The sequence below is a fragment of the Elephas maximus genome, chromosome 19 (assembly GCF_024166365.1).
Source record: "Elephas maximus indicus isolate mEleMax1 chromosome 19, mEleMax1 primary haplotype, whole genome shotgun sequence".
Taxonomy (NCBI): Eukaryota; Metazoa; Chordata; class Mammalia; order Proboscidea; family Elephantidae; genus Elephas; species Elephas maximus.
In genome coordinates this window covers 33,961,245-33,986,767 of record NC_064837.1, presented here as the reverse complement: position 1 = coordinate 33,986,767, position 25,523 = coordinate 33,961,245, and the positions used below count along the sequence as shown (strand labels likewise).

The 25,523-nt window shown below is 35.3% G+C and overlaps 1 protein-coding gene across 1 annotated transcript in view; it reads left to right on the top strand.

Moving 5' to 3' along the window:
* Window positions 1–25,523, top strand: part of MED13 (mediator complex subunit 13) — a 95,209-nt gene that overhangs the window by 25,022 nt on the left and 44,664 nt on the right. Inside the window, exons 5-11 of the mRNA XM_049858734.1 lie at window positions 143–340; window positions 1,747–1,941; window positions 2,399–2,561; window positions 2,767–2,877; window positions 9,293–9,976; window positions 21,908–22,121; window positions 23,102–23,183. Coding sequence (XP_049714691.1) covers window positions 143–340; window positions 1,747–1,941; window positions 2,399–2,561; window positions 2,767–2,877; window positions 9,293–9,976; window positions 21,908–22,121; window positions 23,102–23,183 — 1,647 coding nt within the window. The remainder of the gene's footprint in view (window positions 1–142; window positions 341–1,746; window positions 1,942–2,398; window positions 2,562–2,766; window positions 2,878–9,292; window positions 9,977–21,907; window positions 22,122–23,101; window positions 23,184–25,523) is intronic.

Genomic DNA, 25,523 nt, shown 5'->3' with positions numbered 1-25,523 from the left:
AAATTGTTATTCTCTGGAATGATCATTATGGGTTTCCATTTCCTTTTTAGAGTTGCATAATTACTTGCCAAACTGTTCAATGTGTTCTTATTTGGTGTAATAGTCTTTTGTTATTTACCTGATGTCTGTTTTGGATTTCTAGTTATTTTAAGCCCATTTGGACTAAATGGCACTCTCACAGGACAGGCATTCAAGATGTCTGATTCAGCTACAAAGAAATTGATTGGTGAATGGAAACAGTTCTATCCTATCTCATCTTGCTTGAAGGAGATGTGTGAAGAAAAACAGGAGGATATGGATTGGGAAGACGATTCTTTAGCTGCAGTAGAAGTTCTTGTTGGTACGGTTTCTGAGTATTAATCTTAAAGGGAAATCACATGGCTGTATATATTAGATAGTGTTTGCTGAATAACATACATCTCTAATACCTTAGTTGCTTTCAACATCAAGTGTTTATTTCTTATTTCCTGCTCACATTACTTAAGGGCTGCAGCTTGGCTGTGGTTTGGCTCCCTGTATCTTCTCATTTTGCAGTCTAGGTTAAAGGAGTACCCACTGTCTGGAACATGCTGTCTTTATAGTATAACAGTAGAGGAATAATAGGAACCAAGACTAGCCATGCATGTGTATTTAAAGCTTCTGCTGGAATGTGGTATATGTCATATCTGCTCACATCTCTTAGACAAAACTAGTCACATGGCAAATCCCAAAGCCATTGGTACAGGGAAATAAATAACCCACCATGTTAAGGGAGGGAAGATAGTAAATAATTGAAAATGAATATTTGGAGGCTGGAAAGTAGACGAACTATGTTATGCAGTGTTTTGACATTTGGTAAAACTGTTGCCTCTGATAACTTAAAAGGCAGAAAATGTACCTAAAGATTTTGTGGCTTTGGTCTACTCTGTCCAGGTTAGCTCTATTCAGATGGGCTGTGTTTTACGTGTCTTCTCAATTACGGGCTCAAGTAACAAGGTAGCCCATGTTTGGGATGTTGATGTCATGGCAGAGAGCAGAAGTAAGAGAGGTTGCCCTGACCATGCAGGCAAATTGAAGCTCTTGCTAGGTGTAATATATGTCACAGGCACTGACATTCCAAAGCAAAGCTCCTGTTAGGTGTAGTGGGATCTTACATTCCAAAGCAAGTCACAAAACCAAGCCTGACAATGGAATGATGACATATATTCCATATAACTGAGCAGATAATTGAGATTATAGTCTATTATACAATATTGAAGAGAATCTTAATGGTAATGTTATATATGAAGGTTGCCTTATTTAGGTTGTTTTTTTTTTTTTTTTTTTTAATAAAAGGATTACCAGTGTTCAATTTCAATAAATGGGGCAATTGCAACAAAAAATATAAACTTTTACTAGATTTTTAAAATTGAGACAAAGAAGAAAGTAAAAAATAGTCCATAATTCTAGTGCCTAAACTACCTTTGTTAAGCTTTTAAAATAAATTTTTAAAGGCAACACACATTAATAGAAAATCCAAAAATGGAAAGAGAAAGCTGCTTTCTTCTAACAGTCTCTCACCAAAGCTAACCATTACTAATACTTTCTTTGTGGATTCTTTTAGAAAAACCTTGTGCCAGAAGAGCATATATTTATAAAAATACAATTTTATTTACACTGGTCATCTTATGTCTACTTTTCCATAACAGTACATTTTGAGTGAAACTCATTCTACTACGATCACAGTAGTAATTGCTTTTCCTTCCTGTTCATTTGTTTTCCTTTCAGCTGGTGTCCGAATGATCTACCCAGCTTGCTTTGTTCTAGTCCCTCAGTCAGACATTCCTATTCTTAGCTCTGTGGGATCCTCTCATTGTTCAGCTTCTTGCTTGGGTGTCCACCAAGTGCCTGCTTCCACAAGAGATCCTGCTATGTCCTCAGTTACTCTTACACCACCTACATCTCCTGAGGAAGTCCAAACAGGTATTATATTAATTTATTTCATCAGCTCTTACGTTAAATCTGTTACTTTGAGTACAGTAAGCATTTAAAAAATAATTTATTTTGAAATAATTTCAAACTAATTTAAAAGTTGCAAGTATAGCACAAAGAACTCTATTATCCAGATACCCAAACTGTTACCATTTGCTCCATCACCCTCTTTGTATGTATACATTCATTATCATTGGTCTTTTTCTGCACCATTTGAGAACAACCTGCAGACATGATGTCTTATCACCTCTAAATATTTCAGTGTATTTTTCAAAATTAAGGATGCTGTTCTAGGTGTATTTAAAGTAACATGCTTTTTGCCTCAGTTGTAAGTAGGCTTACCACATATCTAGGGCAAGTCATAGCACAAATTAATTAAAAAAATTTTTTTACTTTAAACCTGCCTTTATTCTCCTACAGCCTGTTCTTTTTTTGTTTGGGTTTTCAGTTGATCCCCAATCTGCCCAGAAGTGGGTCAAATTTTCTTCAGTATCTGATGGCTTCAACTCTGACAATACTAGCCACCATGGGGGGAAAATACCCAGAAAATTAGCAAATCATGTGGTGGATAGAGTTTGGCAAGAATGCAATATGAACAGAGCACAGAACAAGTATGTATTTTCATTTTCAAGTTTATAAAATTGCATGTTGGTAGTTACTTATAATTAGTAGATATTTAAAGTATAAACAGTCATTTGTATGATTTTTCTTTAATGCAGAAAAATGACTTTAAAAGTCAGTATTTAGTGCTTCAATTCAGGTTTAAGAGCAGAGAATTTTATGAATTCTAAAAGACTTCATGATTTCAAATCTTAGGAGGAAGTATTCAGCTTCATCTGGTGGTCTATGTGAAGAAGAGACAGCAGATAAAGTAGCATCCTGGGATTTTGTTGAAGCCACACAAAGGACAAATTGCAGCTGTTCGAGGTACATTTATTTCAGTTGACTCATGTCTGTACATACATATGTGTAATAGTGTTTACGCTATTGAGTATGTTCCACTTTGTCGTGGCTTACATAAACAGGTTAGGATTTTTTTCAAAAAAAAAAAAATTAGAGAAATTTCGTAATATGAAGCTGTTTAAAGAAGTACGTACAAATGCATGCCTCTGTCCCTCCCCAAATCCTACTCCTTGTCCCTAGAAGTGGTTATTTGCCAGTTCCTTCCACGCTTTTTTCTGTACTTTAGTGTATATGTGTTTTTTTCCTCCCAACACATGAATGATCATTCTTATGTATTTCACAGCCTGTTTTTTTCATTTAGTGTGCCTTAGATCTTCCCATATTAGTTACTTGCAGATCTCTCATTGTTCTTAAAAAAATTTGGTATTCCACTGAATGCAAGTCCATAGTTTATTTAATTATTCTGGGTTTGATGGTTGTTCCCAAAAGTCTTTCTGTTTTTGCTTTTTAAAAAATAATACTGTAGTGATTATCACTTATTAAGTTTTTTTGAACACTTACTCTGTTCCCAGAGATGTACTAGACTCAGGATACATTAGTGAACAAGACTCTTACTGTTATGAAGCTTGCACTCTAATGAGTGTGAGGCAGATAATTTTTTTTGAAGGATAACTTAGGAGTAATAAGTGCTAAGAAGAAAATAAAACTAGGTGAGTGGTGTGGTAGAAAATGATGGGGGAGAAGGGCCATTTAAAAACATCTTATGATCTTCAAAAAAATTCTGCCAGTTTTACTCCCAATTTTATTTTTTGCATATAAGAGTTCTGGTGTTTCTTAAACTTTCACCGATTTGAGAACCGTCATTGAATTTTTGTGTGTGTGAAAAAGCATAAAATTGTTTTAATCTGCATTTTTTCAACTATGAGTTATGTTGAATATTGCACACTTACTGATAGTAGACTTTAGTCTGTGGTGGAATGTTCATAAGGAAATTAGCATGTAGGACGCAAGCTACATAAATAAATGCAATACAGTAAATTCTGACTGTGGACACTAAGGAACTGGGAACTTAACGTCTATAGGAAAAAGAATCTGAAGAGATCACTCTGTTAAACTGTGCTTTTAGGACAACTCTTTTAGAATAAGATTCTACAACTTGATTGAGTTCTAGGAGGAAATTCATTTGCTTTGGGGTTCAGATTTACGCTGTAAAGAAACCTGGCTTTTAGAAGAAGGTCTATAGAGGAGAAAAAAGGATGGTGATTAAAGTTATCCAAAATTTAGAGAGCCACTGCTATTAGTATATAGCTCCAGTGAATAGTTTCTTACCCATGTAGCTGGGTAAGTGAATGTATGGCTGTTTACTTTTACACATGTCTTACATACTTTGAATATAACCAGATACTTCACCTCAAAATAATGGACATCCTGTCTCTCCTTAGTGAGTTGCATGTGTTGTTGTTAGGTGTCATTGAGTTGATTCCAACTCATAGCAACCCTGTGTACAACATATTGAAACACTGCCTGGTCCTGCACCATCCTCGCGATTGTTGCTATGTTTGAGCTCATTGTTGCAGCCACTGTGTCCGTCTGTCTCGTCAAGGGTCTTTACTCCTTCTCCAGGAACTGGTCTCCCATGTTCAGAGTACATGAGACGAGGTCTAACCATCTATACTTGCATATAGTAGACCAATTTACAAATGTAATTGCCCTCCGAACTCATTTTCACTCTTAAAAATGAGTCCCCCAACATGCTTTTATGTGAGTTATATCTATTTTAGAGAGATGTTTAAGGCATTTCTTAAAAATAATAAGCCTAATACAAAGAAACATAACTTTTTTTTTATGAAAATCAACTGTATTTTCTAAAACACAAAAATATTAGGGGTGCCGTTGTTTTACAGCTCTGCAAATCTCTAATGTTGAGCCTGATAGAAGACAGCTGGATTCTCATATCTGCTTCTGCATTCAGTCTCTTGCACTATCTTGTTTTGGTTGAAGTATATGGAGAAAATCCAGCCTCGCATAGCTGTGTAGTCGGAAAAGGAAGGAGTATTTTAGTAGCTTTTTCATGTAATTGTGGATATTCTTCTTTTGTATAGTTTCCTAAAGGTTAGTTAAGTATAGAATCTGAAGCCATATTAATGAAATACTTGTACTGTGCTCATAACTAGATCTTTTACTTACACATGATTTTGTAACATTAAGCATTAGTCATTTGGAAAATAACAGTTCACTGAGTTACGCACATCTTCCAGATGTTGGCACATTTCATTATATGTTATTAAAGACTGCCTTTGTTAATATCACCAACAATCTTAGCAGAAAAGTCTCTCTAAGCATTAGAAAGCTGTTAAGCTCACAGCAGCAGGTGTCATTTTCTAAAATTTTAATTTTTGCTTTAAAGCTCAAATTTTATCAGTGTTTTTTCTTAAAATGACATTTAACCAAATCTAACCATGGTTCACACTGGTGGTTCAGTGGTAGAGTTCTCGCCTTCCATGCTGGAGACCTGGGTTTGATTTCTGACCAATACACCTCATGCGCAGCCACCATTCATCTGTCAGTGGAGGCTTGTGTGTTGCTGTGATGCTGAACAGGTTTCAGTGGAGCTTCCAGAATGAGATGTGCTACGAAGGAAGGCCTGGTCATCTGTTCTGAAAATCAGCCAGTAAAAATCCTATGGATCACAGCTCTCTAATCTGTGACCAATCATGGAATGTCACAGGACTGGGCAGCCGTGATGGGGGCTAACTTGATGGTAGCTAATAACAACAACAACAAATGGTTTATCTGTCAGCCAGTTTTTTCAAGTAAAAATGATGTTCCATGAAAAAATGGCTAGTTCAGCTTGTAACTCAAGGTGCTTTTCCTCAAAGCAGCCACTGTACTTCGATATGCAGCAGGAATGCTTTATATGTACTTTTTGTTTCTTCACATGGAGTATAAAAAGCTGTATACTGAATGATTGAGGTTTAATAAAGCTAAGTTATTTTTACTGCCTCATGAAGGATATTTTTAACTAAAATTTTTTTTTTTTTTAATAAACTGAGTGTGTGTGTGTGACAGTGAAAATAAACAATGATTACTACTAGCACAGTTGGTATCACTATCTTGATTTATGTAAAACTGCTAGCAGTTTTATTTACCATTGCTTTTGTACCAGCATAAAAAGGCAAATGATGTCTTAGTGCTGTTATGGAAATAGGTTTGGCCCCATAAAATCTCTGAAAGGGTTCATGGACTATACTTTGAGAACTGCTGTAGTGGACAGATATTTGAATAATTAATAAATGAATGATAACAGTAATTCTTACCTTCTTATTTTGTGTTTTATCTATTTTTTTTTTTTTTGCTTTCCTTCACCTTTCTTGCCGTTATTGCTCATTATATATATTTTTTTCTTTCTTCTGTTGGCTTAGAAGTTAGGTATTCTATTTTCATTCTTATTAATTGAATTAAACGTTTATTGGGCTTGCATTCCTTGAAGTCTAAAGTTTACCAGTGAATCTTTTCTCTTTATGGAACATACAAGGACCTTGGAACAGTCTAATCTTGCCCCTTTTATTTTCCATGTTGTTTTTATTAACTTGCACAAAAGCGAAGCCCATTGCCGTCAAGTGGATTCCGACTCATAGCGACCTTATAGGACAGAGTAAAACTGCCCCATAGGGTTTCCAAGGAGCGGCTAGTGGATTTGAACTCCTGGCCTTTTTTGTTAGCAGCCGAACTCTTAACCACCGTGCCGCCAGGGCTGCTTTATTAACTTAACCCAGTGCCGTCGAGTCGATTCCGACTCATAGCTACCCTATAAAATGAACAGTAACTCCTTGATATCATATGACACCCTGTCCTGATTTGTCTCAGAAATGTCTTTTTGTAGTTGTTCTAGTAGGGTCCAAACAAGGAGTATATATTACATTTGGTTGTTATGTCTCCTCTTCTGTAGTTTCCTACCCCCTTTTTATGACAGTGACTTGGTTAGAGAAACTAGATCAGTTGCCCTCAAGAACGTTGCACATTCGGGATTTGTCTTTTAACTTGTCATATAATTTATCTTGTTCTTGATGTGTCATTTAAATTCTTCCTTTATTCCTTGTATTTTTGTAAATGTTAGGTAGTTCTAAAGCTGTGCTGTTTTCTGTGCTAGTAGCCACTCATAACTATTTAATTAAATTTAACTAAAAACAAAAAAATTTAGGTCTTCGATTGCGCTAGCCACATTTCAAGTGCTCAGTAGCCATATATAGAACATTTCCATCATCACAGGAAGTTCTTTTAGACAGTGCTGCTCTAGAGGCTTGGTTAGATTCAGGTTCAATATTTATAGTATTTCATAGGTGGAGCTGTTTTCCTTTGTATTGTATCACATTAGAAGGTACACAGTGCCTCGTTTTCCCAGTTCTAATGTTAAGATTGATCACGTGGTGATCAGCCTGATTCTTCCATTGTAAATTTTCTGATCATGTTGACTGGGAATAAAGACAGTTTTTCTTTTTTCTTTGAAATCTCTATACCTTTTCTTTTTCTTGCCTGTTGCCTTGGCTAAAACTGTCAATAAAATGTTGAACAGAAGTGTTGAGAGTTAATATTCTTGCTTTGTTCTCAGTCTTTGTTGTTAGCTGCTGTTGCATCAGCCCCTAGCTCTAGGTGCCAGTCTTTTCATCATTAAGTATGGTATTGTTGTTGTTAGGTGCTGTTGAGTCAATTTTGACTCATAGCAACCCCACGTGACAGAGTAGAACTGCCTCATAGGGTTTTCTTGGCTATAATCTTTACAAAAGCAGACCTCCAGGTCTTTGTCCTGTGGGGCCCTCTGGATGGGTTCGAACCTCCAATCTTTAGGTTAGCAGCCAAGTGCTTAACTGTTTGCACCTCCAGGACTCCTTGGTTTGGTATTAGTTGTAGTTTTTTCATAGATGTCCTTTATCAGATTGAATAAGTTACCTTCTATTCCTTGTTTTGGTTTAAAATCAGAAAAGGTGTTCATTAGTGACTGCAGCAATGGGCTCAAACATAGCAATGATTGTGAGGCAGTATTTCATTCTGTTGTACATAGGGTTGCTATGTCTGAGTCAGAATTGACTTAGTGGCACCTAATAACATTCTTTGTCTGCCAAGTCTTTTTTATTTGAGTAGATTTTGAATTTTGTCATGTATTTTTCTGTACCTATTTTATTGAGATAATCATATGTTTTTTTCCTTTATTCTGTTCATTTGATAAATAATACTGATTTTTTTTTTTCTTTTGAATGTTAAACCTTGCATTCCTGAGACAGATCCCATTTGATCATGAGGCTTTTGTGTCATGATCTTTTTATATATAGCTGGATTGATTGATTAATATTAATAAGTTTTATATTTCTGTTCTTGTGGGATATTGGTCTGTAGTTTTCTTAAAATATTAGGGCATTAGTGGCTCTCTCCTGTGTCCTTTTGACATGATTCCATTCTTCTTTGATAACTTTCATTCTTTTTGGCCCAATAAGATGTCCCAGACTTTTTACAAAATGGCATCTCAGCATGTTCCCTCAGCTGAGAGTTCTTTGAAGAAGTGCTTTCTAATGCCCTTTATCTGGGTAGCTCTGATTTAACAAAATTTAAAAATAAACTTTAAAAGAAAATTTTACCAATACCTGATGCATATTAAGTGCTTGAACTCCCTATCTCACATTATTTTTCTAAATTCTTTGTTTAAAATGTATGTTTTACATCAATATCAGTGAGTTTGGACATCTCAAAGTATACAGTGTTTTTACTACACTAGAGAAATCTGAACAAAATTACTAGCTTTAATTTAAGTTCTTCTGTTTAGAGTTGCTTCAAGTTATGAGAAAAGAATTCTTTAAGACATTTTCTTTTCCTTTTCCACTCTGCTGGTTCTTGGGAGGTAGGTATGGTGTAGGACCCCATAACCAGTTAGTCAGTCCCAGCGCTATTGAGACTTGATCTAATTTTTCATTCCAGTAGAGTAGAATAAGTTTTCTAGCCAGTTGCCACAGAATTGTGGGTGATGGCTGACCTTAACCAAGCCAATGATTTATAACAATTAATAACTGTGAAATATCAGGTTCATTTATAAATCAATCAATACCGAACTTTTTATACTTTTCATCTTAAAATAAGTAGAACCTTATCTCTGAGAGTATTAATTCAGATACTGAGATATTTAGATTATATAAGAGAAACAGTCTTTGGCTATCTCATCACAGAGCTGTTGAATCAGTGTTAGACAATTGGCTTTTATGAACTTTCCTGCATGCATTTATATTTTAGGTCACTGAACAGAGTATTTTTTTCCCCATGTTAATTCAAATCATTTTACTTTTAGGATGATATGTGAAAAACAGATGAGTTTTGAAATGCTTAATAGTGTTAGCTCTGTACTTTGCTATAATTGTGATACTGTAAATCTTAAACTTTTCTTTTAACTTCTCAGGCACAAAAGTCTTAAACCAAGAAATCCTGGACAACAAGGACAGGCACCATCTTTAGGTCAGCAACAGCAAGTACTTCCTAAGCACAAGACCAATGAGAAGCAAGAAAAGAGTGAAAAACCACAGAAACGCCCCTTGACTCCTTTTCACCATCGTGTATCTATTAGCGACGATGTTGGCATGGACACAGATTCAGCTAGTCAAAGACTTGTGATCTCTGCTCCTGACAGTCAAGTGAGATTTTCAAACATCCGAACTAACGATGTAGCAAAGACTCCTCAGATGCATGGCACTGAAATAGCAAATTCACCTCAACCACCCCCACTTAGTCCTCATCCATGTGATGTGGTTGATGAAGGAGTGACTAAAACACCTTCAACTCCTCAGAGTCAACATTTTTATCAAATGCCAACACCAGATCCCTTGGTTCCTTCTAAACCAATGGAAGATAGGATAGACAGTTTATCTCAGTCTTTCCCAGCTCAATTCCAGGAAGCTGTAGAACCTACAGTATATGTTGGTACAGCAGTAAACTTGGAAGAAGATGAAGCTAATATAGCCTGGAAGTATTACAAGGTCCCAAAGAAAAAAGATGTAGAGTTTTTACCACCTCAACTTCCAAGTGATAAATTCAAGGATGATCCAGTTGGACCTTTTGGACAGGAAAGTGTAACATCAGTTACAGAGTATGTATTTTTTTTAATAGTCACTATTATAATTTAAGGGTGGAAATAATGTAAGCTGTTAATAGTAGGACTCCAGAATTGGTTTCAGGATAGGCTTTACAATAATAAATCCTTTGAGTATTAATTTTGCATAATTTCTTCACTGTCTTTTTTTCCTCAGGGAGTCTCTTTTTAATAAAATATTTTAGCCATAAAAAAGGAGAGAAAATAATACATAAACACTTGTATGTCCGTCAGCCAACTTTCAGTTAGACCTCTGTACTATTTTTCTTCCTCCATTCTTCCTGTCACTGTCCTAAATTTGGTATTATCATTCCTATGCATGTTTTTATACATGTAGCTCTAGTTAACTCATTTTAATTGCTTTATGGTATTTCTTTGTTATGAATATACCATAATTTATCTGTTCCCTTGAAGATGAACATGTTCGTTGGTTGTAATTTTTCACAAAGCGATGAAGCAGCGAACTTTTTTGTATAGATTTCCTTACATACTTGTGTAACCATTTCTCTAAGGACTACATCTAAAAGTGGAATGGCTGGACCATGCGTATGTCCGTTTCCAGTCTTAGAGGATGTTGCGAAGTTGCTCTTCAAGCTGTACTAGTTTACAGCCTCACAAACCAGCAGACTTTGAAAATGGCTGTTGCTCAACATTTTCCTCAATACTTCGTATTATGAGACTTTTAAATTTGGTTAATACGCATGCAAAGCAGTATCTCATTGTCTTAATGTGTTTTCCAGATTCCTAGTGAGGCTAAGCATCTTTAAAAATGTTTATTGCACATTCAGATTTCTTCTTCTGTGAATTGTCTGTTCATGTTTTTTAGTTGATTTTCCTTTTCCTATTTTTTTTTTTTTTTCTGGTTTATTCTTTGCATGTTCTGGGTATTAATTCTGCATTAGTTATATGTACTACAGGATACCTTCTTCCATCTTGTGGTTTGATTTCTTTGTCCACTTCATTTATGGAATACTTTGGGTAGAAGTAGGCTTTTTTCAGGTCTCCCTTTACTCTCTTGTTCTGATTATGTTTATAGTCTGTCCTGTAAGCCTTTTGCATTTTTTATGTGTAGGTTTTTCTAAAAGGTGAAAATTAACCAACAAAGCACCATTATATTTATTGGAACTGTCTAACTATCAGTGTATAGCCAAGTAGTGTGCAAAGATTACATTTCCTTTCTGACAGTTTATTGTCTTTGAATTAGTTCAGTATTGCCTAAATGTCACTAAAAGGTGAAATGATACCTTAGATGTCATTTTTGTTTAAAATGTCATGTTTTCCATTACTGATTTATGTATTTTTTTTTATAGTAATAACTTCTAGCTCATTCTAACTCCTATGTGGCATTTATTACTATTACTTTCTTCTCAAGGCATTCCGTTCTCATGTGGCCCAGTTGCTTTCTAGACTTGTTTTCCAACTCTTTAAGACTTTGTTTTAATAGACTCCTTAATTAATACTCTAGTTTCTTATAACTAGTGTTTTCTTTTTGATTTTCACCTCATTTTGTTTGAGTGCATCTTTAATTACAAAGAGTGTATGGGAGACAAACTTGATATTCTTACGTGTCTGAAAATTACTTGACTTTTTTGCCCTCGTACTTGAATTTCTGATTTGGCTATGCATTGACTTCATAGTTGAAAATCATTTTCTCTAGAAATTGCTTTACTGTGTTCTAGTATCCAGTGCTTCAGATGAAATATGCAATACCAGTTTCGTTATTTGTCACTTTTTTTTTTTTTTTTTAGATGTGATCTGTTACCCCCATGAAGCTTTTAGGATTTTTGCTTTAGTCTTAGCATTGTGAAATTTCACAAGAATATGTATAGATATAATGATCTTTTTTTTAGTTCTCGTGTTGGACACTTGAATATCTCATTCAGTGTGATGTCTTCTGTGTCTTGTCCCTGGGAAATTATCTTTTTCTTGAATAATATCTTCTCCATTTTTCCATTCTCTTTGGAACTTCTGTGATTCGGATGTTGGGCTTCTATATTTTCTCTCATTTTCTACCTATCTCTTTTGCTCTATTAGAGAATTTCTCAACTTCCCTCCAACCCTTCTTAAATTCTTAATTTTTCTTTCTTTTTCTTCTAATTTCTAAACTCTGATTTCTTTTAATAGCATCCCCTTCTTGTTGAATGTTGTGTGAGATTTTTTTTTCTCTAGAATTACTTTATTTTGGTCTTTCTGTTTTCTATGCTGTATTTTCATCATATTTATGGTAATTATTTGTCCATACATATTTTCGATTCAGGGAATAGGCAGGCTGACTGGAAATTTTATGTGTATAGCCAGAGCTAACAAGCAGCGTTTGTTCATTCATTCAACAAATGTCTTAGAATATACTATGTGTCAGTGCCAGTCACTTTACTTTATGATAACTGGGTAGGGAATTGAAGGAGGGGGTTCCCTCAGATGCCAGAATGAAGAGGATGCCAGATCCTTGTTTTTGCTGGTATATTCATTTTCCTTACTCTTCCTGTTCCACTGTTTTCAGCCCATTCTCTCATTTCTGTTCAGAAGTTTAGGTTCAGATTGTCTCTGGTTTTCTGGGCAGTTTGGCTCTCCTATTGTTTCTGTAGTTTGGCTGTAGCCCTCTCTTGCATGTTCTAGGCTGTGAGTTTGCTTTGCTGTGTTTCATCTATTTTGAGCATCCCTGAGACTTAGTGAAATGTTTAGTCCATTTATAGCCTTTCTCATTTTTCTCTGGTGTTAGCGATTTATTCTCTTTTAAAATTCCTTCATCATTTTGTTATTATCTAGCACCTTAAATCTAAAAGTATTGTAGTACGTTCTTCTTTTTTTTTTTAATTGTGCTTTCAGTGAAAATTTACAGCTGAAGTTAATTTCTCATTCCAAAATCTATACACATTTTGTTTTGTGTCTAGTATGTTCTTGTGATTTTTTTTTAATTAAAATTAATCTGAATTTGAAATTTAGAGATTTCAAGACACCCTTATGATTATGAAGATGATTATGTGATAGTGGGTCTCTTGAAAGCAAGTAATACCTTGGAAACAAGTCTTAAAATATCTTAATTTTATCTGTGCTGAATATAATATAAAGTCTAAGCTAGCTTCAGCTTTGCTTGAAGTTATGGTTGGTCTTCTTGATTCTGTGCCACTCCTCTATATTTATTCTCTACACAGTAGTGAGATTCCTATCATTGTAAGGTAAATAATGTTACCCATTTGCTTAAATCCTCTAATGGTTTCCTTTTACATTTAGAATAAAACCCAAATGCTTTCTCCTGATCTGTAAGACTGCAGTCTCCTGCCTACCTAGCTCTATACCCTTATCGACTATTATCCTGTTTGCTGCCTGATGAGCTATACCAGCTTTTGTGCTATTTCTAAAAAAAACGCCAAGCTCATTCCTTGCGGCTATTAGAATTGCATTACATAGGAGGGGAACAGCTCATCCCTTCTTATCATTTAGTACTGCTCAAAAGTTACTTTCTTGGGGAGGGGGAACTTCCCCAGCTGTCTTGTCTACACAGTTGCCTCTCCTCACTCCCCAAATCACTACCTATCCCATGCATTGCTTTTATTTTCTCCCTAGCATATATCATCTGAAATTATACTATGTATTTGTCAATGGTCTTTTTCCTGTTAGAATGTAAGCTCTATGAGGGTGAGGACTCTGTCTTGTTTACAGCTGTATTCCTCCAGTGCCCCCACCCCACGCGTACACACCCATACTTAGAGCAATCTCAAGCACATAGTAGACATTTGGCAGATGTTTGGAGAAAGAAATGATAGTATGGCCCCAGATTACTTTATGATTTTAAAACTTGTTTTCTTTCCTGCTTACGTTAATGTAGGTAAAAATGTGGTGATATGACTCTTTGATTTTAAAAACTGCACAATTGAGTTTTTAGGGGCACATTATAGTCATAAGATCAAAAATTCTAGCCATACTTCAGGTGTGTGTGCCTGAGCATCTTTAAATGAAACAAAGGTCTCTTAGAAGTTAATACAACATAATCTTAGAATCAGTTCTAAAACTATGACATTTTTCGTACTGGATAAAAATGAGAAGGAAGATGCATAATGTAGAAAGCTGGCATGCAGAAGAGTGGTGTTGGGTCATGATGATATAAGTTAAGGAAGTAACATGCTTCTACCTGTTCCTAGGTACCATTTCTTCTGCCTCATAGAAAAGAAAAAGATTAAATAAAAGGGTTTTTAATTCTGTGTCTCATGTGGGTATTGTTTTTGTTATGCTAGTTACTAGAATGCATAGTGTGTCACAATTCACTTTTAAATAAAAGCCTTAAGTCTTGTTTTTATAGTGTAGTGGTAGATTCGAATATAGTAAATAACACAAAAAGTCAACCATCAGAGGCTTAGTTGATAGTAAGCTAAATAACATTTATGGAATATAATTGTTCTATACTTGGTAGGTTAGTTTTTGTTTTAGTCATCTGCAGGTTTCTGTCCTTTTCCTCGAGTTATTCTAAGGCAGTAGTTCTCAACTGGGACGATGTCCCATCCCCCCACCCTCCAGGTGATGTTTGGCAGTGTCTGTAGACATTTTTGGTTGTCACAACTAAAAGTGTGCTCCTGGCATCTGGTGGGTATATGCCAGAGATGCTGCTAAATATCCTACAGCATACAGGACATCCCCACATCAAAGAATTATCTGGCCCAATATGTTAATAGTTCCTAGGTGCTCTGATGTTATGAGTAACTTATAACAAAAATTTGAACTGTAGAATAATAGTTATTAAATTGGATAGACCAACGTGTTTCCTCATTAGTTTTACTGAGGAGATTACCTATATTAGTTTAGTCCCCTCATACCACAGTAAAATACTTGGCATGGTATTCAGTGTTTGTATTATGCTAAAACAAGAGTTGTTCTTTTTTAACATAGTGAAAAGGATCTTGTAGAAATAACTTGGTAATTCAGGTTCCATGTCCAGTTCCAGTTGCCTTCAAGATTCCAGCTCATGGCAATTCCATGTATGTCAGAGTAGAATTGTTCTTCGTAGGATTTTTTTTTTTTACATTTTTTAAAATTTTTACTGTGCTTTAAGTGAAGGTTTACAAATCAAGTCAGTCTCTCATACAAAAATTTATATACACCTTGCTATATACTCCTAGTTGCTCTTGCCCTAATGAGACAACACACTCTTTCCATCCTGTATTCCTGTATCCATTCAGCCAGCTTCTGTCCCCCTCTGCCTTCTCATCTTCCCTCCAGACAGGAGCTGCCCACATAGTGTCATTGTCTACTTGAGCCAAGAAGCTCCCTCCTCACCAGTATCATTATCTGGCTTATGGTCTTATCCATAGGGTTTTCAATGGCTGATTTTTCAGAAAGCCAGGCCTTTCTTCCAAGGTGCCATTGGGTGGACTCAAACTTCAACCTTTTGTACCTGCTATTAATATTGCTTAAAATAGGATATTGTGAGGATTAAGATAGTCATCTCCTTAAGGGAAGTGGCAAAGCTGATGGACAAAGTCAGATTAGGTCTCCATCATTAAAATAAATTCTAGGAATTATGCTCTCTTGATGACATTTAAACAATGTAAAATTCTTTATAGAAACATTCTATAGTTTTAAAGATATAATGTAATCAAACACCTTTCTAACCATAGAGTAATCCTTTTAGAAATCTAGTTTATTTTATGTAAGTGAATTTATGAATTCCTATTACACAGTTGTTGTAAATTAAATTCTTTTCTGTTTTGATTTTTCGAAGTGTATTTAAATGTGTAGCAGTTGATTTTAATGAAAATAAGTAGAAGGTTGTTGTAAGTTCTTTGCATTTTTTTCTCTTTTTTAAGGAATATTATCTTTTTTAATTCATATTTTTCAAAGGTATATTTTTCTTTATCAGTTTGAATAAAAGTGAAGTTTTATTTAAATTTGGGCCTTGCCTTGAGTGAAATTATAGTCTAATGGAAAAAACATAATAAATTAACTGGTAGAGGTACATATAAAACACAGTAGGGACACAGCCGTAGAGTTGGGAATAATTTAATTCCATTTAGGGAGATCTAGAAGTTTTAATAGAATTTGGTATGGATAGATTATAGGAGTGCTGCTTAGTCGTTTGGTGTGCCCTGATGAGAAATGGGACCTGAAAAGTAGTGTAGGGCTCTATAATGGAACTGTAGCATATGGTTACAAGTTTATTTTATTCTTGAAATGGTAGACTATTCCAAGTTTTCTGAGACAAACGAAATAAAAAGATTCTGGGAAGCAAGGATTTTGGAAAAATTAACAAAGTGGCACTATTGAAAGACTGGTTGAAATAAAGAGAGATCTATCTGTAAAAGATTAGTTTGAACTTTTGAACAGCTCATGCAAAAGGGATATAAGAGCCCTCACTAGGAAATTAGAAACAGAAGGGGTGTATGGATGTTAAAGAACTTCACAACCAGTTGAGTAGTAAAGTACGGGAATAATAGGAACGTTAATACCAGTGTATTTATTTCATGAGAAGGAAAAATGAGGAAGAACATGTTTGAAGGCTTCTCTACCACCCTCTTTAGACTAAATCTTTACCATGCTTAGTTTTTATGTTTGTTTTTTTTTAACTAGTTTTTCGAAATAGTTTTCAAAATAATGTATGTTGTGAAAGGCCTTAGTAAGTAAAGTCTGGCTAATTAACTTAAAAAAATGAAGGAAATCTGTATAGGCTGATATGGAAAGACTTCTAGATACATTATAAAGTTTAGGAATAAGGTATATAGTATATGTATACATATATGCGAGGATGGCACAGGAACAGGTAGTGTTTCGTCCTGCTGTATATAGGTTGCTGTGAGTTGGAAGCGACTCGATGGCATCTAACGGTAACCACACACATATATGATGGTATATGCGTTTTTTAAAACCGTAATTATGTAATGCAGATACTTAATCTGTATTATCTTCAAGGAGAACAACTGGAAAACTTGACGGTTTTCAGTTATGCCTTTCTGTGTCATATGACTTTTTAAACTGTGTGCATGTAATACACGTGCATTCTAAAAACGTGAATTCAGTTTAAGGCCCCTGCTTAGAGAGGTATCATCAGGCGTTTGGGATCATGTGTCTGATGCTTAGGAGAGGGAACTATTAATATTCCAGTTACTGTAGACATAGAATACAAGGAAGAGCAAGAATGTGTCGCTAGAAATAGCTTCATTAAAATGGTTGACTTTTATAGGTATGTGCCTCCACAGAAAATTATGGTCAGAGAAATTTATGTTTATGTTAAGTGAAAATCCAGTTTCTGTTTAGTATAAAAAAATGAGGTTCTGTACTTATCGCTGTTGAAGAGTAGCACTGTGCTTCTGTAACAATAAGTGGATAAATGAAAGGAAATAATATTCCTGATTTTTCTAATTTAGATGGTGATGTATACCTAATGGAGCCCTGGTGACATAGTGCTTGAGAGCTCAGCTGCTAACCAAAAAGTTGGCAGTTGAAATCCACCAGCCGCTTTTTGGAAATCCTATGGGGCCGTTGTTTGTTCTCTGTTCCATAGGGTTGCTATGAGTTGGAATCGACTTGATGGCAACGGGTTTTTGTTTTTTTTGTTCTACCTAGTTGATTCCGACTCATAGCAACCCTACAGGACAGAGTAGAACTGCCCCATAGGATTTCCAAGGAGTGACTGGTGGATTCGAACTGCTGACCTTTTCGTTAGCGGCCAAGCTCTTGACCACTGCGCTGCTAGGGCTCGTAGACCTAACTAGGGTAAAAAAAAAATAAAATAACTAGGGTAGACTGATAGAATTCGTGATTTCTAAGTGCTTGTCTTATTCTTAGATTCTCTGTGTGGCACTTTATGCCTAATTTTTCATTGACTACTTTAAAGCAAAATTTGTAAGTGCAAGAATTTAGTTGGGGGAGGGAAGAGTTGAAGGTGCGTAGAGCATATCCTATATACAGGATATACACACATCTGTGGCAAATATCTTTATACCTTTTCTTTCTAATTATTTTTAGTTTCTCTATTTAACGAGAGCATCTATTTTAGAACAGAGACTTAGGACCTTAAAAGTTTTAAAGATAGCAGGAAAAATTCTTTCAAGGAACATTACAGTTGCTTTTTAAATTTTTTCAAGGATTTAGCTGTTAATTTTAGTGGAATTTGTGATTGCTTCAAGTATTCTGATTCAGAGGGAAACAGTATAAACCTGAAACAAAAAAAGGACTGTATTTGAGCATATTTTTCCACACGTTCTGTAGTCAGGGTATACTGTATCAGGAGGTCTTAACCATGATGTTGATTGGTAGAACTAGCTCCTATATTCCATTAAAGTATCTACCAGACTGTTACTGTATATATATATATATACAGTTATAGAATGCAGTATTTAATCACTAAAAGGTAATTTCTAATTACTTGGTTTCATAGAAAGAAGTCTATGATGAAATAAACTTGTTTTGATTTGACTGTACTCAATCTTTAGGTAACAGTCTTCCATATTTGATTTCTTGTTATTTTAATGCAATAAAGTTACACTTTTGACAGATAGCTTGACTCAGTTTAAGGACTGATTTTGAATTGGATATGGTGCTGGAAAAGGTACCACTAAAAAATAGGGCATCTTTGAGTTTGTTTGTTCCTTAACATTTCCTTTTGTAGCTTATCTCCTTCTATAATTGTCAATCCCAAAATATTGTTATACCTTGCCTAGAAGAATTTTGTTCAATAAAGGCAATGCATTTGCTACCATAAGCCATGTTAAATTCTCTCCAAGTGCATTTTAGGAGAGTATGTTATTGTAGTTGTAACGACAAGAAGGAGATACAAATAATGAATAATATAAAAGTAATTTAAATTTACTTTGGACTTTGCAAAGTTTCCTGTTCATAGCTGTACTTATTCTTCTCTCAGTTTGTCTGTACTGTGATTAGCTTTATATCTGACTAAAACTATCTCTGTGGTTAATATTTGACTATATGTGAAAGTTCCTTTTAGGAAAGGAGAGATGTTGTTCCTTTTCACAAAATTATATGTATACTATATAATTGGATAGTGATAAAATGATAATGAGTTTTTAATCTGGCATCTCTTAAAAATCACTATTTTTATTTTTTATCAGCTTTAAATATAGAAGGATGTATAATGTAAATAATTTATATTTTTTATTTGTTGTGACTTGATATTCTTGATATTATTGACTACATTTAAATCCTTTGCATATCCCAATGTCTGTGAGAATAATTCAATAAAATAACAAAAAGTTGATCTTTAGGCAATGCATTTGGTTTACTCATTCTTATCCCTAATAGAGCATTGTGCAGTAGGATTGGTCCTTTCAATAATGTTACTGCACGATAGTTTAGCATTATGCTTTTCCCAGAGACGACGACTTAATATGAACAACAGTTGTTTTATTCACCTCTACACAGTGTAATAGTTTCTTTCAGGGTGGGGTGAAGGGTTTTGTTTTGTTTACTTACTTCCCCCCCATGATTAGTTATCTGAACATACATACATAAAATCTTTCCAGCTCTATCGCTGCCACTGTGTGACCTTAGCAAACCACTTTTTCTACATGATTTCCATATCAAATCAGAGAGAATACCCTATATTTCCAACCTTATGAGGTTATTAAAAGTATCAAATAAAGCAATACATGTCAAAGTAGGTACAAATACTATTTTGAAAAGATTTATGTTAGTGAATATTTGATTGACAGGTCAGGGTCTACAGCTACTCTTAGAAGTAAATGTTCCTCTGTTTACCAAACAGAACAATTCTGATAAATTATAGTAAAGCATATCCCATTAATTAGCACTGTGTTCTCGTGGAACAAAGTTTTCGTAGGGTTGGGATTATAGTTTTGGAGATTAGACCTATGGGGAATTATAATGACATATATTTGAGCATTTGATACCATGTTTAGAAAACATCAGTTTTACTTTTGATGCCCTCTCTTTCACGCTTAGTTTACAGAGGGTCTTCTAGTGCCAGGCAGTGATGAATAGATTAATAAAAATGATAATCCCTGTCCTGAGTAGAATTTACAATCTGGCAAATACCTTCATTGTTTTCAAATCTTAACACCTCTTTTTATTTTTGTCCCAATACCTGTGACATATAAGCAGTGGCAGCAGTTTTACTCTCTAATGTGTAAAAGTGGTTTATTTCAAAGTATGAGTAATTTAGGATTATTAATACAGAGAAAAATCTTGTGTGGCTTTTAGAGGTCATTTTTTTCATTTAGCAGAATACATTTTGAGTGCCTGTTTTGTGCCAGACACTATTCTAGCATTTGGAATAACTCAGTGAATAAAGACAAGATCCTTGCCCTTGAGGGGCGTATGTATATTCTAGTGCGAGTGACAGTCAACTATGAACATAAGCAAATTATATATGTTAAAAGATAAGTGCTATGGAGAAAAATAATAGCAGGGTAAGGAGGATCAGTGCTGAGGTGGGCATGTTGCAATTTTAAATAAGGTTGTCAGGATAAGGTCTCATAGGGAAAGTGACATTTAAGCAGACTTGAAGTGAGGGAGCTGGCCGTGCAGGTATTTGGGGGAAGAATGTTCAAAGATAGGGAACAGCCAGAAGTGTGTCAGCCTACTTGAGGAACATCAGGAAGTCCTTGAAAGCAGCATAAGAGGGAGAAGTGGAATAGTAGATGATGAAGTTGGAGAGGAAAAGAGGAGCCAGATCATGTAACGCCCAGGATATTATAAGGAGTTTGGCATTTACTCAGAGTGAAATAGCCATTGCAGGATTCTGAACATAATCTGACTAAAAGGCTGACTGTCACTATTCTGGCCGGATGGGTACTTTACAAAACTGAGAAAAAAGGAATTTGGGCATCTAAGAGTATCTTATACAAACGAAAACTAATCATGCTGTATTCACACTCACTGAAAACCCTGGCCTTCAGAGGTGTAAAAGTTCTGATCCTTTCCGGGGTTCTATGATGCAAAGTAGAGGAACCCTGGTGGTGCAGTGGTTAAATGCTCGGCTGCTAACCGAAAGGTTGGCTCTTCAAATCCATCAGCTGCTCTGTGGGAGAAAGATGTGGTAGTCTGCTTCTGTAAAGATTTACAGCCTTGGAAACCCTCTGGGGCAGTTCTACTCTGTCCTATAGAGTCACTATGAGTTGGAATTTGACTCCATGGCAGTGGGTTTGTTTGTTTTGCTTTATGGTGCAAATTGGCTTCTTGTTGGTGTCCCTCCTTCAGCCTTACACTTCAGCTTTCTCTGGTCCAAGTCAGTTTCTGCTAGTTCATCTTTCTGACTTCACTGTTGTCTTCTCTTCTCTCTTGTACTGTCCTCTTCTATCATTTTATTGATTTTTTGGGAGAGAGTAGAAACATACATGTTTAGTTGAGCCAGAAAGCAGATAATATAAATGATTTTCTGATGTGATTAGAAAAAAAACTTTTGGGAACTTCCACTTTTCACTTTGACATCTATTCATCTTACCAGAATTAATACTACTAATGTTATTTTCATGAAACACAGACCAGGCCTTTAAAAATGATAAAGTTAACATATGTCCAGTCATGACAGTAAGAAAGGATAATCACTTTCATCATATGAATACTAACACCAGTACTTTAAAAGGTACTCGTGTCTCACTGTACAGCTCACACTTTGAGAATCACTGTCCCGGAGTAGTTTAGATTTAAGAGCCCCTTCCATTGAATGGCTTTGGACAAATTAGTATGCTTGAGGAATTGAGAACACAGTAGATTACCAAAAGATAGTATATTTTGATGGGACGAGCATGGATTTTAGTTCCATTTCTCTGTTGCTAAGAGTGAGCTTCAGTAAATCATATAACTTCTCTATGCCTCCTCAGTTTCTTCATTTGTGGAATGAGAGGTTTCCGTAACCTCAAAGTAATTCTAAAAGCTTCAGGATTCTTAAGTCATTTTGGAATTTTTTTATGCTTTTATGTAGAATAAATAGAATTAACTTTCTAATTTTATTTTTTTATGCAGGTTAATGGTGCAATGTAAGAAACCTTTAAAAGTTTCACATGAACTAGTGCAGCAATATCAAATTAAAAATCAGTATCTTTCAGCAATAGCATCTGATGCAGAACAAGAACCTAAAATTGACCCATATGCATTTGTTGAAGGAGATGAGGAATTCCTTTTTCCTGACAAGAAAGATAGACAAAATAGTGAGAGAGAAGCTGGAAAAAAACACAAGGTAAGAGAAATCAAAGTACACCAAAGGGCACTGATGATTTTGTAACACTGCATATAGTACCGTGTTTATCTCATTAAAAAAATTTTTTATTTTAATTTAGAAAACATTTTTTTTACTATGTTAATCAGGCACATGGTTCAAAATTCTAGAGTTTATATGTAGTTTAAATTATAGCTGGTTCTGCTGATGGAAAGATCTCCGTTTAAAGTTTCTGGGGTGAAGAAAGAGTACATTAACTTGTCAGTTGAAATCAGGGCATTTAGGTGGACTATTTGGATGGCGAGTTAAAATGTGCTGTAAGTGAATTACCAGTTTCCAAAGATAAAATACACATGAATGAGTTTATAAAAAACATATTTTTGAGTGTATAATTCAAGGATTTATAGTGCCCTTATAATTAAAAAGTTATATTAATGAAGTGTGGGACTTAGTAGAAATACTTATTTGATTAAAAATTTAAAAATCAGATACTTGAGGATGTGTTAACTAGAAAACTTCTGGATAAGAATTTTGCTTTAAATATAAAATATAAAAATTGAAACCTGTAAAATTGTAAAGAGGATCCAGTATTACGCTTATTACAATGAATTAATTTCACAGAATTTTGCTTAGCCCTGCTGTGTGCCAGTTAATTGAAATTTTGTCCTTTTGTGAATATGAAAGCAAGAAGTAGCTAGGAAGACAGTGGGTTTAGTAGGAAGAGCATGGGTTTTGGAATTTGACAGATTTAGATTGAAATCCCAGCTTCCAGTATTTCTCGGCTATATTTCTTAGGGCATATTATCTTTAGAATGTCTATTTTGTGTGTAAGGTAAGAGTACTACTACCTATTTTACCTCCTAGGTTAATAGTGAGAACAAGTGATCATGTATGTAGAACACTTAGCAAAATGCTTGACACGTAATAGCTACTCAGTAATTGGTAGATTTTTATTAGTGGTAAATTACATATTTCAGCCTAATTTGTAATGTTGTTTGCAGGTAGAGGATGGAACATCTAGTGTAACGGTGTTATCACATGAAGAAGATGCAATGTCGTTATTTAGTCCCTCTATCAAGCAAGGTAAACATTTAATTCCTAATCAAAATATTGTATCCTGGGAATATTACTGCAAATTAATCTGATATTGGAGCCCTGGTGGTGTAGTGGTTAAGAGTTTGACTGCTAACCAAAAAGGTCAGCAGTTCGAATCCACCAGCCGCTCCTTGGAAACTCTATGGGGCATTTCTACTCTGTCCTGTAGGCTTCCTATGAGTCAGAGTTGACTCGACAGCAACAGATAATCTGTTTGTGTGACTGTTAAAATTCCTTTTTGCATAATTCGTGTTTCATAGAGAGGGACCTTTCTAGAAAGAGTGGATTTACTGTTAATCTTTTATTGGGAGAAGTAAATTCAGGTAATAGAAATTCTGTTTTGAATGTTGGAACGCATTTCCTTCTTCACAAAGAAAAAAAAGTTCTCATCTGTAAAATTAAGAGATTTGATTAGATCATGTAAGGTCCCTCTCAGATCTAAAGACTTAATTTATAAATGGGACATTACTGTAATTTTGTTGTCCCATTCTTCCCAAGGAAACCCTGGTGGCGTAGTGGTTAGGAGCTACATCCGCTAACCAAAAGGTCAGCAGTTCGAATCCACCAGGCACTCCTTGGAAAATCTGTGGGCAGTTCTATTCTGTCCTGTAGAGTCACTATGAGTTGGAATCAACTTGAGGGCAGCGGGTTTGGGTTGGGTTTTTTATTCTTCCTCCCCTACACACACACACACACACACACGTTAGGAGTCAATTCTGACTCATAGCGGCCCTATAGGACAGCAGTAGAACTGCCCCATAGGATTTCCAAGAAGCGCCTGGTAGATTCTAACTGTGGAGGTTTTGGTTGGCAACTGAGCTCTTAAAAAGTGGCATGGTGGCTGGGACTCCACTTGTGTCTGACTTGTGCTGCTTGTGAGTGGAAGAGAGAAGTACAATATATTAGTTCTTTTACAAAATCCTTTTAACTTTTGATGGGGTAAAGGAAGTCATTCTTTGGTGTGTGTCTTTTGGGGCAAAGTTTTGTTTTAATATTTGGAGTAACTAAAGAGGGTAGGTTTGAGTTCTTTGGCCCCTTTACATACTCTAGGATATGTTGTTGTTGTTAATTAGCTTTATTAGCTGCCATGGAGTTAGTTCCAACTCGTAGGAACCCCATGTACAACAGAATGAAATGTTGCTCAGTCTTGTGTCATCTTCACAATTGTTAATGTGCTCCAGTTCATTGTTGCGCTCACTGTAGTCTGAGTACCTTCCAGCCTAAGAGGTTCATCTTCCAGCATTATATTGGACAATATTCTGTTGTGCTTGATAGGGTTTTCATTGACTAATTTTTGGAAGTAGATCACTAGGCCTTTCTTCCTGGTCTTAGTCTTGAAGCACCACTGTAACCTGTCTGTCATGAGTGACCCTGCTGATATTTGAAATACCAGTGGCATGGCTTCCAGGATCATAGCAACATGCAAGTCACCACAGTATGACAAACTGACAGACAGGTGGTGGACTCTAGGTTATAAGGAGTGTGTAATCCCCTTGTTGTGCCTGTGGTATGGCTTTCTCAAAATGGACCATGAACCACATATTGGACCACATTCTGGAGCATCTTTTGAGGTGAAGGTTGGGAATCTAGGTTTTATAAGTACCTAGATAATTCTGGCAGAGCTACTGTTCTAGTTAGTCTTTAGAAATCATATACAGAGCCATTGGGAAAGTGACTTTTATATTCTGAAAGAGAGGGCTCTCTGAAGTTAGTTGACAGCCAGAAGAGGATGATTTAGAAGGTTATACACCAAACTGCAGATATGTTTTTTTGTTGTGTGAGAATATAAGGGGACTTTAACTTTCATTTGTGTTTGTAATTTTTTTGTAAACAATCATGTATTTTTGCCACTGTGTTGGAAAAGAAAGACAAAATTCTAGAACTGGAGTGAAGCTTAACTAAGAGGTAATGTTTATTGAGTACTTAAGTGCATGGCACTGGACAAAGTGTTTTACCTATATTCCATCACATTTAATTCTTGGTGGATACCATTACTAAGGCACAGAGAGGTTAAATAATTTGCCCAGGGTTATACTGTTAATGGTGGAGCTGGGGTTCAAATTAATAGTCTGTCAAATTAGTAGTCCACCAGAGCTCTTAATCATTGTACTATGCTTCCTTTTTGTTTCAGGAAGATAGAAAAATAAAAATGTTACTATGTGTTTAATTCTGTTGTTCTAATAGTGCTCATATTTTTATTTAATATATTCATTTATGTCAAGTATTCTAGCTATGTTATGGATTACATGGCCTTTGCTTGGCTTTTGAAAAAGTACTACAATTTATTTACAACTTTATTTCTGTGAAAAATATTTCTAGATTTAAGAA